We start from the raw sequence: 17,531 nt of genomic DNA, 5'->3' as shown, positions 1-17,531 counted from the left end.
TTTTATATTTTCCTGCTTTTCATCATGGCTTTTCCCCTTCCTGAACCATATCCTATGTTTTCTGCTTTTGTCTGACTTCTTCTTCCCCATTCTTTGGAATAAGTATTGTGTTTTCAAGCAAGCACTTATAACTGCTCCAGCATATTTTATGATCCAGACTCATCTCCAGGAAGCCCAGTCTGCTACTACTAGATTGCTTCACTACAGTAACCACTAGACTGTAAGTTCTTACAGGTCAGAAAACTTCTGTGCCTGTTTTGTTCAGCCTGTGTCTTCCATATCGTACCTCATTAATCGATATATGTTTCATGCATAGACAGAAATTCCTCAGTAAGAAACATCACCCAAGCAAAAAGAGAGACAATAGGAATTTTAATGCACAGAAAGTCCTGAAGTGACCCACAAGTAGCAGAAAGAAGCAGTGGGCCTGCAAACTCAATAATGGAGAGAGAGAGAGAGAAAGAGAGAGAGAGAGAGAGAGAGAGAGAGAGAGGGAGGAGGAGGAGGAGAAGAAGAGAGGAAGAGAGGAGAGGAGAGGAGAGGAGAGGAGAGGAGAGGAGAGGAGAGAAGAGAAGAGAAGAGAAGAGAAGAGAAGAGAAGAGAAGAGAAGAGAAGAAAAAGGAGGAGAAGAAAGGGACGGGGAAAGGAAAATGTGGGAGGGTAGGAGAGGAGGAAGAAGAGAAGAAAAAGGAGGGAGAGAGGGGGAGAAAAAGGAGAGAGAGAGAGAGAGAGAGAGAGAGAGAGAGAGAGAATCCTTAAAGACCCAAGCTTCCTTGCTGCAACAATTCTAGGGTATTCTTGCTAATGCTGAAGTCAAATTGTCTCTCCACAGGTCTCCTTCTTTCAGGGGTCCATGGCAGGAGGGAGGAAGAAAAGGAAAGGCTGCTTGGTCTCCTCCTGAAAGCTCGTGCCTCCACATTACCTTCCATCCATAAGAAAAGGTTTAAAAAGGAGAGACATTTGAGAGAGTCAAATAATATCTTAGAAAAAATAAAAGAGAAAAATGAATAATTCCATTGGTTACAAAGTTCTCTGTTGTCTGTCCACGGAGAAACAGTTTACTTTGGCCTTGCTGGCAAGTGTCATGTGCCAGGCCCCTCAGCTGTCCCCCAGCCCACCCAGGCCCCAGGATCCATGAAAGTCGTGCTCCCCCATAGAGCGTCTCTGTGCTCAAGGAGGGTAGTACCCTCCCTCACCGGCCCTTGGTTTCCCCATACGTGTTTCGGGCCATGGACACCATCTTCTCCTCACATGTGATTTTGGTGTCTTTGAGGATGCTGTACCACACCATTCCTGCAGGCCGGACCTCCTCACTGCGGCAGAAGAGATAGGGTATGGTATCCACACGACTCTGGATGTAGGCGCTTCTCAAGAGACTAGAACAATGGCTGCTGACCCTCTCCAGCCGCCGTAGAATCAAATGAGCCTTCCTAGATGGCACAAGAAGACAGAAACACTCAGAGCGAAGTCCAGAGGATGTCTTAAATAAAGTCAACAGATGATGTCTTACTCAAGCTATACATTTTCACCCATTTCCAACTTTAGTTCGGCACTTTAAATTACTCAAGAGTTACCAGGGACTGAGATGGAGTGTTCTTATAAATGCGAGCCTCTGGCTGAGTACTGAAACTTCCCTCACCCAGAAGGATGACTTTAGGACCTGTCCTTCTTAGTTTCATTCACTGAATCGTAATTTGTGACATAATACCAGTCTTGGAGCTCTGACCAACAGAAATTACTGTAGTAATGACTTAAAAAGATCCAGAAAATCTATATTTGGACACCACATGCTACTAATTCAATGAATATGTAATTCACATATGATTTTATATATTTATTAAATGTGTCATGTATTTATTACATGTTTGCATCAGTCCTGAATGTTTGCTTTTACTCTCAGTTAACAGAAAAGGAAACCATACTCAGAAAAAGAAAATTACTTGACCAAAGTCAAATATTAAGTTGTTGATCATTCGAGCCAAGGTTGTGAGTCTGGCCCTTTTCCACTTGGGTCCCTTTGGCTTCGGTGACCCTTGTGCATTTTTCTCCCTGTCATGACATTGAAAATCATGCCCCTGGGCTTTCTGTCTCATGAAAGTCTAAATATGAAAATCTTCAAATCAGAACTTCACTGTAGTAGAAGTAGGCGGTCCTCCAGACCACCTCTCATCCTGTGATGGCTGCCTTGCCCTCCTATTTGCTTCTGAGAGCATGAATGACTGTTTAACTTCCTCCAACAGTAATCTTCCCATACATTGTTACCATGATATGTCAAGACCACTGCTAATCTGAATACTCGTCCAAGCAAGAATCATTCTATGTGGCGGTCACCATTTTGAACTTACGTGGAATATTCTTCTAGCAGTAGAGAGTGATGGCTGCATAGTCTGAGTTAGGGAAGATCGTTGGTGTCCCTAGTCAAAGATTTTTTAACATTACTACTACTATTAACTTTTTTTCCTGTAGGAACAATCATGTAGGATGCTGATCACCATCCAGCAGCTTCCTCTCATCAGGTAGAAATAGCACCACACATTTGTCAGGACAATAAAATTGGCTCCTGACATTTTAAAATATCCTTTCAAGGAACCCCTAAGAATCCCAGACTTACTTACGTAGCCAGTTAAACTCCTATCAAAGACATAGACACAAAAGCTTAGAGAAGGAAAGGAAGGCTTCTCTCCCAGATCATACTCAACAGGAAACATATTTCTCTACATTTCAGCATCTTTTAGATGCTCAGGGGTCCTGGGTACTAAGGAAAGTCTGCATCTGTGTCACTGGCTCTCTGTCCTTTCCATGACCCCTTGAGACCCTGGGAGAGAAGGCATTTTATAATATAGACCCCACAAATTGGAGACTATGCTAGGCACCTGTGTGGTGGCTGAAAGGGGACTGGACTTGTGTATTACATTTCGTAGGCATGATTTATGAGGTGCCTTTCAAAAAGTCCTCTTTGTATAGTTCACCACTTGGGTGGAATATTTTGTGAGGAGCCAAGAATTCACCATTTTATGATCACACTCTATCCACAGGCCTCCCTCCTAGAAGGCAATTGCCCCCACCCCTACAAGAAGCCCGAGAAGTGAATTTCTCAATCTTTCTTGTTCAAACTCCTGCTCTGTTCTTATTTTTATTGTTTTTTTTTTTATTTATGGACTTTATTTTATGTGCATGGCTGTTTTGCCTGCATGTATGTATGAGACCTCATGCAACGTCGCTTTTCACAGAGGTCAGAAGGGCTCATTGAGTCCCCTGGAACTGGATTTATAGATGGTTATGAGTCACCATGTGTGTTTTGGAAATAGAACCCAGATCATCCGCAAGAGCAACACGTGCTATTAAACCCAAGTAACCTCTCTAGTCCCTCTGCACTTAAAAAAAAAAAACTATTTACGTACATGTATGTACATGTTTATGTGTGAGGGTGGGCACACGCCATGATGTACATGTGGAAATGAGGACAACCTTGGAAATTAGTCTTCCCCTTCTCCCTTATTTGAGCCACGGTCTCTCTTGGCGTTTCTACATAGACCACTCTAGGTGGCCTGAGAGCTTCTGAGAAATTCTCCGGTTTCCTCCCACCTTCCTGTTGGAGTGGTGGGACTCCAACACTCACCTCTGTTTCTGGTTTTTGCTGGAGTTGCAGGTATCTAAACTTGGAATATCTGGCTGGAGTGACACTTATATACACTGAGCCATTTGTCTCTGGTCATCTGTTTCCATTTGCTAATAGTTCTGTCTCTGGAAAAATCTCTCTATACTCCCTAAACTCGCTTTCTTACAAAAAAGAGGGACTGTGATAAAGTTAAAGGAGATAAAGTAATAAATACCTGCTAATTAGTTCAGAATATTTTATATCCATGTTATTATTTAATGGATTCTATGAGAAAAACAGATGGATAGAGATTGTGATACAGGAGCCAAGAGCAATGAATTAAAAAGTTAAGTGACAAATGTTGTGCGGACACAGAGAAAGGTGTCAAAGTGGGACTATGACCACTTTGTCCAAGAAAGCTCCCTAGAGGAAGAGGAGCTTGTGTTGACTGTTAGATGTACAGTAGAAGGTTCGGTAGGCAGTAGTGACAAAGACAGAGAGAGAAGAATGCAGAAAAGCCCTGGGGATTTGGAACACAGTACTCATGGAGTGTTGGCGGTGAGTCGAGGAACTGAAGCAGCAGGATGAAAATAGACTGCTGTTCCCATATCCATGTTCCTGTGTTATCTCCAGTGCTTACATTAATAGTGATTTAGATCCCCTTTCAGTTACATGCCACCTAGGTAATAGTCAAAAAAGCATTTCACTACTGTGCCTCAGTTCGCTTGTCTTAAATATGCAATGTGAGTAACCCTCCATATACGACATTGCTGCAAAAATTAAAAACGGAGGGCTATGAATGTAGTTCAGTAGAATGATTGTCCAGCATTCATGAATTTCTGTGTTGAGACCCCACAAGTGCACAAGTTTAGCAGAATAGCATATGCTGGTAATCCTAGCATCCCCAAACAGAGCATGAGAGTCAAGCATTCAAGGTTAAGCCTTGGCTATACAGTGAATTCAAGGTCAGTCCAGACACATGCAATTTTGTCTCAAAAATCAAATAAATAAATACGATAAAAAGAGGATAATAAATCTACAATAAACTCTTCATAGGTGTTATCTCTGCTTATATAGTTGCAGGTAATGCTGAGGGTGGGGGCAAACCGAACATTAACAATATACATTTCAAATTTATTTTCTGAAAATTTCCGTCATTTACGCAATGGGTTTTCATCATACACAACTCCAATTTCCCTTGTCAGTCTAAGTAGATAAAGCAAATCTTGACGTGATACAACATTTCATTCATAAACTTAACGCTCAAGAATCACCCAATGGAGTTACAAAAGAAAAATATGAAAAAGTCATAAAATATTTCACAGGTACCATTTTGTACCAGGCCCCATTCATAGTTGTATTCAGTCTCTCACTAAACTTTAAACAGAGAAACGAATTGAATGGGATCTGCATTGTTTGAAGATGTTTTTTTGCTGCTTTGGAAAGCAAGTAGTGGAAGGTAAGACCAACACTGAGAAACAGGCTGGGAGCACATCGGGGCATTTTTCTCTTTCCCCTTTTTTACTTAGGCATGCTGGATTGAATTTTCTCTGGGATGGTGAAAAGCTACCTGCTCTGTTTCCTCAACTTCAAAAAGGAACATCAGATGGTTCACCTTACGGGCTTATGGCAGGTCTTAAGTTAATTAGTACATGTAAAACCATGAGAGCTGTAACACAACAGTCTTAGGAACGGCCACATAGAAAGCAGGTGGTACAAATTGGGAAATGTCTTCACTCTAGCCAGCCACACAGCCATGGCCACCACTGCCACTTCTGCCACTGTCACAGCCACCATCACCATCACCAGCACCAAGGCTGACTCTGTCATTACGGTGTAATTTGCTGTTATTTGTTAATCCAGCAGTAGAGGTAGACTGTGATCTGGCTAAAGCAGTAAGCATCAAGATTGGAGGAGGCTCACAGAGGTAGAACTGTGTTGAACTGGAAAACATGAGGATGTGTATTAGGAGAATATAGAAGACAGGAAAGAAGGTGGCAAATATGTAACTGGGAAGGGAACTCAGGAAAGTCTTCTCAGAGTAGCACGGCAGAGCTGTGTAGTCAATGTTGGAACATATTCTTTAGATAAATGAGTATAATTAAACTAGCAGTTGGATAAAATGGATGGCCAAGGAATATGTGGGTGGCCATGTCAGATATGAGGCCATCTAGATTTTCCTATGCCTAACTCACATTTTGATTTTATTCTCCGGGCAATGGAGAACCATTGACTGATCTAGACAGTCACAAAGAAGAACAAGAAAATGCAAAATGAAGCCGAGAATGCTTTGCCTTCAAAAGCCCTGCAATTTCCTCAGAGAGTTAGTTTTAGAACTCAATTATACAAAGCCTCCCTCTATATGGATGAGAAAATAAATTATTGGTGAGGTTAGGGTTCGGGTTCAGGTTAATTAGAAAAAACTGAATTAAAAGAATGACATCTGGGGTTGGGATTTTAGCTCAGTGGGAGAGCGCTTGCCTAGGGGCGAAAAAGGCCCTGGGTTCGGTCCCCAGCTTTAAAAAAAAAAACCAAAAAAAAAAAAAAAAAAGAATGACATCTGTCAATTATGAATAAATACAGAACCAATATTCCTGATGGTACAAAGTTGAGGCAAAGACCTTAGTTTCACCATCCATAATGACAGGTCTGTGGATCATGAACAAATTCTTGCACAGGACTCTTACTTTCCACAACTATAAAATAGAAATAGTAAAAGCGATGGTAGCAGATGAAACAGCATAAGGATTTGCTTGGCTCTAAATAAACGGTGGGATTACATTGGTATTGTGTAGAGGAAAAGCTTGGTCTTAGGACCCATTACACTCCTTTGATCCTCAGTTTCCTCATCTGTAAAACAGGATTCAAGACACGTAATCTGTAGGAATGTTGCTGTTAGGCTGAGATGAAATGATTACGACAGTTATCTATGACAAGCAGGTAGGTGGCAAATGCTAAATTAAAGTGTGCATTTAGACAACAACAGAGGATACTGGAAATGAAGCAAGTACAGATGTGTTGGAGGTGCCTAGAGGAGGAAGAGGATTGGGATAAATGAAAGAGACCAAAGGCCAGAGTTCTAGTAGGTAACCACCTGTAGGCTGTGGAGAATCATAAATCAAAGATCAGGTCTGCTTGAAGCATTCCCAGGAGGCTAGGGAAGTCCTAAGTCAAAGTGACCATGTTTTGCAAAGACCAAAAATGAAATTTCCCTCACTGGAGTCAGGACTGATGTCTGCTGGGATAGAGGGAAAGAGATGAAGGGAGACAGTTAATTTGTCATGTATTACTAGAAAGAATTGGGGAAGGATAACCAGTGGGGGAGTCAGGACCAGGGCCTAGCTGCCACTTCCCTGGGAATTGTTAAACCTTTGACATTCATTTTGTTTCCATCACTGCTACCCAATTAGTGGTTGATCCAGACCTCAGTGGTTGATCTTCTTCCTCAGTGATTCTCAAGTTGTCCTTGGTTTAGGCAATGCCAAATTAATGAGATTCAAGGGCATGCACAACAAGGCTCTAAGAATTTCTCCAGAATTGAAGAGGGCAGAGTGAAGTAAGTAAAAACTGCATTCCCTCTGCCCTGTCAGGTCCCAGCTGGGGAAGATAGGCCTGTCCTGATACAAGGAACAGTGACCTTTCTAAACTGCAATCAGACTGAGATATTGCAGGACTTCTGACAATCTATCCCAAACTCAGAGCAGGAAGAAAGAGGGGGAAAGGCAGGGGTGTTCTTTACACAGCCACAAGTAAGGGAGTAGAGTAGAGCAGAAGGGATGAAGACAACTATAATCGGGTGCCCACTATTCGTCAGAAACTAGCTATGCAGGATCATCTAACTCTGACCCACCACAATGTCAGAATCTATTTTATGCTCCCATTCTATAGGTGGACAAAATGAGCCAGTGGCAAGTCACTTGACATGTGTTACATTTGCAGCAAGGTACCAAGTGTTACAAGAGAAGTCATGCTAAAATTGCCACTATATCATCCTATTTATCAGCCTTATAACTAGAGTCTTTGAAATTTAACGTAAGTCCTTTGATATGGTTATGGGTTGCTCCCTTCCGCCACAGTAGTACATTTTAGAAAAGTAGCTGCCTATATCCAAAATTAGAGTGGGTATTTTTGTGCTTTTGAGGGTGTATGTGTGATATGTGTGCTTCATGTATGTGTGTGGTGCGTGTATGTAGCTATGTGGGTATAGACATGTATGTTTCAGGGATACAAGTGTAGTATATGTCGCTGTATGTGAACACATGTGCATGTGTTCCATGTGTACCTCTGTTAAGTACATGCAAGTATCGCTGCATGCGAACAGATGTCTGTGTGTGTCTGTGTGTGTCTGTGTATGTCTGTGTCTGTGTGTATGCATATGTGTATGCTCAAGTTTGACAATCTTCCTCAGTCACTCTTCACTGTATTCGTTGAGGTAGAGTCTCTCAGTTTGAATCCAGAGCTCACTGACACGGCTAGTATGGGTAGTTAGCTCACTCTGCAGATCCCTTGTCTTTGGCATAGAAGTATGCCAACATGCCTACCCATTTACACAGGTGCTGGGATCTAAACTCCAAATGTGTCTTCATGCTTTCCTCTTGTGCTGAGTTATTTCCACAAGTCTCTTTTGTATGTTTCTAGTGAAAGGAAGGGGCCGTGATTTACAGAGAAATGCCATCCAATATACCTCTTATAAGAAGTTTATTAGGTAGCCTAATATGACACAGTGTCCAATGCACTGTACTCAGAGAGGAAAACCACACACTCGCTGAAGTTCCACTCAATGACAGGTTGAAATTTCACCTTCAAGATGTCTTCCAGATCGTCTCTACTTTCTGTTGGGCTTTCCCTGCTTGCTGCTGACCCATTTTATTTCTCTGTTGGGAACCAAAATTTATCCTCTCTTAGTTGTGCACACATGTTGGGTTGTAATATGTCACATGGAATAGAATGCTGATTTGATACAGCAAGACTATACTTTGAATTTGGGCTCTGACTCAGTAATTATGAGACCTTGAACTGTTTACATATCAGGAGGGCTTCTCTATTGTGTAATTGCCAGTCTACTATTCAAAATATAAGTGCTATTCATATGTCCAGGTCTATAATATTTGCTCAGTTAACATTTGCCAGCTGCAAGAAGAATTGATTATTAACTGCAAATTGACACAAATAGAGGATACTTTCTGTCTTAAATTTTCAAAACATGGCAGTTTTCTAGCAAGGGGCAGTAAAGGCAATGGAATAGCACAATTACATAATTTGGACCTAAGGAAGGAGTTAGACAATTAGGTAGGTGGTTTTGGAAAATTCATCTTTAACAACAAAAACATCCAGTTGGTATATAATGGAGAATTGGGATACATTCTAATAACTGCATAACCACAGAGATTTGCCTAACAATACATTTAGGTATATGTCCATAGAAAGATACTCATCTAGTGTATTGTTAAGATATGAATAGGCAGATGATGGCATGTATATTTGGTAAACACAGCAGAGATCACTTATGACGTGGTTGTAAATATAGATATCGTGAAACTGTGTGTATTTCCCTTTTCCATAAATATCCATGTCTATTTTCACACCTGTTTATGGAAAGCTATATGAAGTCAATAATTTTATATCTGGGGTAGCTGAAATGACACCATTTATATCTACAAAATTTCTACTTTATACTATACGGTTTGTGTGCTGTTAAATAAATAATACTGATTTGGGAATAAAATTACTGTATCACCACTTGGAGAATGTGCATGCACTAATATATATTTAGCTTGTGTGGTAAACTGAAGCAATGAAGTCATGCTTTCAAAGCTTCTTAATAGTTCATGAGGATTACTTTCAAAGTAAACCTCTATCAAAATTGAGCACCAGTCTCTTGCCCCAACAGGAAGCCAGCATTGGGATGGATGGCTGCTGATGCTGATGGATCCTCAACATGTGAGTAATTAGAGAAAATAAATACATTGGCTAGTTCTCCTTCTTGATTCCTCATAAGAAATTTTAGGATATATTCTCCTAGTTTGTATTTTCTTCAACATGGAGCCTCTCTATGTGTAAAAGTCATTTTTTTTTTTGTTGCTCTGATAAAATCACCATCACCAAAAGTAACTTAGGTAACAGTGTTTTCAGATTACAATTCCAGATACTTGGTGTCTACACTGAAGCTAAGAGATCACATCTCAGTCACACACAGGAAGCAGAGAGAAAGTAAACAGGAAGTAGGAGAGAGGCTGTTAACCTTCAAAGCTTGCTATTCCCAGTGACATACTCCTTCCAGTAGGGTAGTACCTCTCCATGTCTCCAGCTATGGACCAAGTGTTCAAATATTTAAGTTATCACAGGCATTCCCCATTTAAACCACAATCCTTTGTGTTTTGTTGCCCATGTTGGACTCTGAATTGAAATCTGCCCGCCTCAGCCTAGTGGGGGCCGACATTACAAGAATACACTGCTATGTCTGGCCAATGAGACTTGATAAAGAGTTTCTTGACTAGAGGCAAAAATGACTGACCAGAAACTATCTCAGTTGAAGTTGATAGGGCCATAAAAATTATACCCATTTGCTAATATATCAGAGAGGAAATTTGGAACATTTATTATATTAGAAGTCATACTAAATCATAACAGCTTTCATCAGCATTTCTGTCTTCTAAGATACTGTGGAGAAAGAGGTATAATTAATCAGTTTAACAGTCTTTCCCTGAAGAGTACACTTAATATCTATTCACTCTACACAATTCATTTTATCTCAGAAATATCAAAATATGCAGGAAATATTGAAGCATATCTGATGTTATAAGACCACATCCCAGAAACCTGTTTATTGCTTTTACCAATGTTAGTTATCCCAATGTTGCTAATCTAAGACAAATGTTGGAAGGAACCAATATGATCTTGGAAGACACTAGAGTATGGTTTTATGTTTGCTTACCTCTTGCTAAGGGTACAACAATGGTTGTATCAACACTTCTCAGATGAGAAACTACATTGTCTTTTAAGGTTGAGAAAGATCTCAGGTTGATCCAAGTCTGTGATAACTCTGTGATCTGTTAGAAATGTCTGCTATGGAAATTAGTATGAAATAAATTGATTATAGCTCAGATAACCCAATTTTTCTGAAACCAAATCTCACCACATGTTTTCTCTCCTCTCACTACCCTTTCAATTTGACCAAACATAACTGAAAGTATAGAGGAGCTCACGAGTGGTCAAGGATGCTCTGAGTGGAGAAAATCCTGGTCCCTGGCCACCTATGAGCTCAGCTTTTCAAGTCTCCTAATAGGAACCTTATGGTGGGACAGCTGGGTGTCAGCAGGTCTTCTTTGAGCAGCTGTTTGCAGTAACCTATAGTTGTCATGAGAACCAGACTCTGGGGAAAACCAGCCTGATAGATTTATTAGGCAGAGGTAAGAGATGCCCCTTTGTCACTAAATTTTATGGGCGTATGCAAACCCAGACCAGGGAAGGAGTTGAAAACATTTGGGTTGGAGATTATATGGGCCAAGAGAATTCTAACAGAGTTCATCTTGTGTCAACTCTTCGGAAAAGTTCTTTTCTCCCCGGGCATCCTAGGTCCCCAGAAACAGATTGTTGGGCTAGAAGTGAAATGACATCCATGTTGTCTTCATTTTCTAGTTGCTGTGACCTTCAGGGCTTTCTGGTTCCTTGGCTTGCCAGTTGGAAGAGACCTTAGAGTTAAGCCCTTTTGCTTTACAAATGAGGACCAGAATGGAGGTAGAATTGATTCCAGGTCTTACAGTAAATAGGTGGCAAAGCCAGGACATGAACTCTGGGCTCCCAGCCTAAGCAAGAGTCTTGCCCCATCTCCTTATCATGTTGGTTCTGTACATTTGCAAACCCTTGAGAGGCAGAGCAAATTTATTTAAATTGCTCTTTTAAAAGCCTTTACATAACTTCCGGGGTAAAGAATAAACTTCTGAGTAGGACTACACAAAAGCCATCAAAATCTGACCCTAGTTAAACTCTCCAGCCTTGCCTTTCATTTTTCCTTCTTGTCTCTCACCTTGAACTCTCTGCTTCAGTGATATTTATAGTTCCTGACTACACTATATTTTCTTACCTCGCCACCACTTTCCTCTTCACACTGGCTTCCTTCTGATGGAAGTATCCATCCCCTGCAGCTGGCAGGCTCGGCATGCTTTGGCTGGAAGCACTAGCCTCTCTTTCTTTTGCCAGGGATTCTTCCTTGGGTTTGGATCTGCATTGTCTTCTCTACCTACCCACAACTATAATCTTGTCACTACTAGTTGCTTCTAGACCAACAATACCAGCACTATCTGATAGTGTGTTCAAAATGCAAAATCTGAGCTTCTTCCCAACCCACTGAGAGGAGATTTTAACATGATGGACGTTAACATTTGAGATGCTCTGCTATACACAGTCTTTCATTCTCCTCCTTCACAGCTTGTGGCATGCTCCCCTATAATTGCCTGCTGACAGTATTTTCTTCTCTAGATGATAAGTTACGAATACAGCCTGAACAGTGTTGTTGACTCATTTCCAGCCCTCAGCCCAGGGCCTGGTAAGTTAAGACATAAAATGTACCTATAAATCAGTTACTGGATCAAAGTCCCCTCAAGTCCTTTAATATCTAGACTGCCACTTCATTCTTGGAATTCTGGATGCTGTTATTTCCAAATGGAATCTATACAACCTTGAGAACATGGACAGAATTAAGAGACTTGTGAGACGTAATAGGTGGGGAGCTACACAGACGATGGGGGGGGGCTATACCGAATGAATCCATGATCATCTGTGCATACACTCACAGATTCATACCACTGCCCAATTCCACACCTGGTGATTATTCAGCATCTGCTTGCAGAAGTGAAGAAGTCACAAAAGATCAATACCTATATATAACATGTATTGTAATAGGGAGAACAGCAAACACAGAAGCCAGTAAGACACAACTAGTGAGTTAAATATAGAAAATTAAAACATGAGGTTGACATAGAGTAAAGTGGTGGTCATTTTATAAACTGTCAGTGGGAGTGCCATTCTGTTAAGAGCTGGGGTTCTGTGTAACATATATTTAACTCCTCTGAGGTGAGTGTGTGTGCGTGTGTGCGTGTGTGTGTGGGTGTGTGTGTGCGTGTGTGTGTGAGAGAGAGAGACAGACAGACAGACAGAAGGACAGAATGACAGACATGCTACAGAGTTAGTTTATCTTGATCATCTTATACAGAAGCTAGCTAAAGGACCTGGATAAGGCATAGCCTAGTAGTTGTACAGTAAGTTTACTAGCAGAGTCAAGATGCAGCCCCTCCACACTACCTCTCCTTTATTCCTCATGAAATGTCAGTGCGGGCCACTAGAGCAATCTCAAATCCCCTCTCAGAGATCTAAAGAAACAAGAGAAGGAGGAAGCTGGGAGACATGTGTCAGCATTAGCAGACAGTGACTATGGACATGGTATCTGAAGGTTTATTGATTATTATTGTCTATTACCAAATAAGTGGTCTTGCCTCTATGGGCAACCAGAAGGCCTTACTAGAAAATTTATGTCTTAGAGGATCATAAAGGATGCCAGCAGGTTGTAAAGACAGAATTGGAGCTCTCGGGTAGGGTTGTTTCTACCCAAATTCTCTGAGTCCTGTGGCAAGCCCAATAAAGCTGAATGTCTTTCTAAGCCCAGGGTAAGATGGCATTGAGGTGACTCATGTGGTTTTCAACAGAGGCTCTGGACTGCTGCAGACCAATCTTCTTTTAGCTTTTATCTAAAGAAATTTCCTTTCATGTCAAAGGAAGAAAGTTACAGTCCAGCACCTTACAGAACTGATAAGACCGGTGGTGGGGAGAGATCTCTGTTTTATTCTTTAACAAATTCATCAGATCTCATAGCATTCCAGAAGGGCCTCAAACTCATCTCAGCATGGGAGATCCAGAAAGTTTTAGTCACCATCTGTAACTCTGTGACTCTAGGAAGTTCACTTAAACCACATGGGATCTCCAGTTCTTTATCACTCAGACATGGGAACAATTATCCTGTGGGGACATTTTGGAGCATGTACTGCTGCGTGCTAAATATTTTAGAAAGTCACACCTTTCTCTCCAGTGCTACCTGATACTACTCTGTCTGAGAATACCATACTGTCACCCTGGGGCTGCAATCAAAGCAGCAAACAGAAGGCCTCACTGACTCCTTTTGGCCTCCCCTCCTGTGCTTTTAGCTTCCAACTTCAGTGGAGGAATCCTTCTCCCTTTGAGTTCTGATAATACTGTTCTCACACCCCTGTGAAAAACACCAGAAAAGCTGCTGTTAACCTGAGGAGATAATCCAAACTCCTTGACCCTACTTCAAGGGCATTCAAGATCTGGCCCCTGCTGCTACCTCCCTGTCCTGCTGTTAAGCCTTTTGCCCCCAAAACTCAGAAATTCTTTAGTGCCTCCCAAAAGAGTGCTCACCCAAAGCCTAGAAAGAATTCCTGTGGGGCAGGAGAAAAGGATTTAGGTTGGTACTCAAGATGATCCCAGATCCCCTGTTACAAAGCAGTGAGGCACATTTGGGAAAGTGGTCAGATTCTCTCCTTCATTCTCTTCCCTCCCTCAAATTGCTTAAAACAAACAAACAATAAAATAAAAAATCAAGACAAACCTTGGTTGACTGCTGTGTATTTTTTAAATTAAAAAATTGTATATGATATATTTTGATCAAAATCTTTCTCCTTCCCAACTCTTCCTAGATTCTTTCTATCTCCCTACCCACTATATTTACTGTTCTATCCTTGCCACTTCTTTTGAGGATATTTTCACAAGGCAACTTCATGCTCTTCTAGAATTGACTAATGAGCTTTTTTGTTCCATGTTTGTTGTTAGTCTTGGATTATGTTTTAGTGATTAAGGTTCCTTTTCTGCTAAGGGCAAACAGCATTGTTTTTTTTCTTCTTCTATACAAGAAGATACAGTGTTATTCTATTCTAATACATTTCCAGTAAGCAGCAGTCTCTTCTTACTTCCCATCCTTAATCCAGACAGGACAGTGTTCATCAACACCCACCTTTCTTTCTTTGATCCAGCCCATTGTCAATGTAGGTAGAGGATGACCAGTAAAATTAATGAGAGGCAAAAAGCATTTGGCCCCCCACCCATACACCTAAGCCTTATACCTCGGTCCTAGCTCATCCTCACTCCTCCAGACGAAGTCACCGAACTTTTCATAGTGAGAGTTGTAGTGGTGCTGGACTCGGAAGAGCATGGAGGCAGAGACTTCCATCAGTGTGTTGTAAGCAGTCTGCTGTTCCTTGCCACTGGTGTAACCATTGTATAGATTGTAAATCTTGTCAGCTATCTCTGTGGGGTGAGAAACACAGAAGGCATCACTGACAGCAGAGGAAAATCTGGTGATGGACACATGAGTGGTCTTCTGAGATAGGAAATTCTCCACTCCATCTGAAATATGTCGTTGACAAGTTGAGTTCAGTTTTCCTATATGTAACTGAAGATAAGGATGTCTACTTGGGGGGAGGGAGAACTAAATTAGGAAATAAATGAGAGCCGTGCAGAGCCAGGCAGAAAGTTGGCACTCAATGTCTAAGCTTAATTAAAAGGTACTACCTCTGTGCTGAGAACTGAACAGAAATGCCAAAGAAATACTGAGACTTAAATGAACTCTTGCCTTCTCTCAATATCTTCCTTCTGTCTCACCTCTAAAATGTTTCCAAAGTCTTCCTGCAGTCAGGTCTGATGGATCTATTTTCAAAACCTTGTAAAGGAAGTCCAGATGCTTCATCTTGTCATTCAGGGTTATTTCTACTCTTCCAAACTCTGTTAACCATTTTTGATTTAAATAAATCACAAAGAGATGGTGCGTCCCTTCAGCTCTGAAGGCTCCAACCAAACTTTCTATTTGTGCCCTTTTCATTATTCATGTCAGATGACTCCAGAAGAGTCTGAGGCACTTGGAATCAGAATGAGAAAAGCACCTAATTTCTACTCTTCCTTCCTCTAATTTTTTAGTGGTGTATCCATTGTTTTAAAACTGTACTGAAATTACCACAAATCTCCTCATCTTAAGGATTAAGAGCTCCTTGGTTCCTCTTATCTATTAGCACATTAAACATTATTATCAAGCTCTTTATTAAATCAATAAAAATCTTTGTCTCTCTATCAAAAATGAGAACTTCCAAAGGGTAAAGCCTTACTTCTGATACATTGATTAGACCACAGATTTGGGGAAATGTCTGCACAATGTAAGGCTGTCCACTATAACCTCTGAGCTACCACCACAGTTGGCCAGTCTAGTTATATAAACTATACCTACATGCTAAGTGTATGGTTAGTTTGATTGATTGCTGCATTATGTGTGGATGTTCTTATCTAATATTTTGAACTTTTTGAATCAGGAGAGGCTAAGAATGAAACAAAATGAAAGTTTAATATTGTATGCTAAATCTGATTGACAGACACTAGTTGTTCAGGGTTAAAGGTTCAAAAGCTACCTCCTACTCCTTAGAATGGGTCAATGTACTATCAGTTAATGTCATCGGAGGTGCAAGAAGACTAAGGAGTCTTCAAGGTGTCGCTGACTTGTCAGCTCTAGCACAGACTTAAGTAGAAGAAAGTGGTCAGTACCTAAGGCTAGAATGTAGGCTCTGATCCTGAACATTCTTTGTCAATTGCTGAGCAATTCTAACCGCCAGCAAAGATATTGGTAGTTCATCTCAATTTGTTCTTCCACTATTATGATTAATTTAATTTTATGTTCTTCTTGCTCTTTTAATTCTTACACACATACACACACACACACACACACTCACACACACACACACTCACACGGGCACTGGCACACCCTCTGTGTGGTAGTTAGTGACAGTACTTAGAGAGGGAAATCACAGGACTTCCCTGGCAAATGCAGAGATGAATCACCTACCTTCTGCTTTGTTGTCATCTACCAGTGGACAAGCTGTTCTGAGAGTCACTGTGCTGAGCTCTGAGTGCCTCCCTCGAGTATCCACAGCATACAGAGTGAACCTGCAGTGCAGCAAGACAACATCAGAATGAGACTTTCCAGAAGGACCTGAGAGGTGGAAGGAAAGTCACAAAACCATGGCCACAAGGAATGCTCCCAAGAACCCAGAAATCCCCAAGCGGCATGCAAAAAAAATGAATTTTAAAATAATAATTACAAAATTTTAATGCATTTATCAAGCTTTGAGTGTCTGCTGGGCACTTGGCAGCTAGACTCATAATTTGCAATTAAGTAAACCCCAAAGACCAAGATAGACCATGACCCATCTTTCACAATGAGGGCGCTGAACCTTAAAGTGGGTATCTTTCGGATTCAATGTTTTTTAAGGCAGAATACAGGTATGGATACAAGAAACAGTGTGAGTCTAGGGGGTGAGAAGTAGGTCTCAAAAATAAATCGCTCAAAGACAAATATGCTTATTTATATGTTCATTCATGCATTCATTTGTTCATTAACTTTAAAATTACTTTGCCCAAACTGTGTCCTGGGACTTGTTTTGGATGCTACCTTTTTGAATGAAAGAGTGCAGTGTAACATTAATCAAAAGCTAAAACAACAAAATGCACAACAGAACAGTTGAAGGATGGCCAAAGTGATGGAAAATACAGCAAGATCCCACAGGAGCAGTCAGATGTGGGAGTGGGAGCTGCATGAGATTTTAGGAAGGGCTAGAAAGATGCCTTTCTAAGCAAGCAAAGTTTTAGCTAAGACCTGAACGATAAGGATAAAGCAAGGCAAGGGGGGACATCAGAGGGAGAATCAAAAGCTCAGCAAGTGTAAAAGAACTACGAAGGAATAGCTGTAAGTGCAAAGGCCTGAGAAGAAAAAGACCAGATGGGGGAAGAGGCAAGTGGTATGGCCAAGACAAAGCTAATAGAGGGAAGGACACTGGACGCTATGATAAGGAATTTGTAAGTTATTCTAGCTATAAGGCTGGCC

At 41.0% G+C, this 17,531-nt stretch overlaps 1 protein-coding gene across 1 annotated transcript in view; it reads right to left on the bottom strand.

Annotated features, from left to right (window-relative positions):
• Nucleotides 1-701: 701 nt before the first annotated feature.
• The window catches only part of Astn2 (astrotactin 2), an 803,377-nt gene continuing 786,547 nt past the window's right edge, over nt 702-17,531 (bottom strand). The window contains exons 20-22 of the mRNA XM_032902906.1: nt 16,494-16,594; nt 14,731-14,914; nt 702-1,430 (exon numbers count right to left, since the gene is read on the bottom strand). Of these exons, the coding sequence (XP_032758797.1) occupies nt 1,193-1,430; nt 14,731-14,914; nt 16,494-16,594 (523 nt within the window). The 3' untranslated portion in view covers nt 702-1,192. The remainder of the gene's footprint in view (nt 1,431-14,730; nt 14,915-16,493; nt 16,595-17,531) is intronic.

This window comes from Rattus rattus, chromosome 1, assembly GCF_011064425.1.
Source record: "Rattus rattus isolate New Zealand chromosome 1, Rrattus_CSIRO_v1, whole genome shotgun sequence".
Classification (NCBI taxonomy): domain Eukaryota; kingdom Metazoa; phylum Chordata; class Mammalia; order Rodentia; family Muridae; genus Rattus; species Rattus rattus.
The sequence above is the reverse complement of the archived record's forward strand: the minus strand, read 5'-3'. Positions and strand labels throughout refer to the sequence as shown.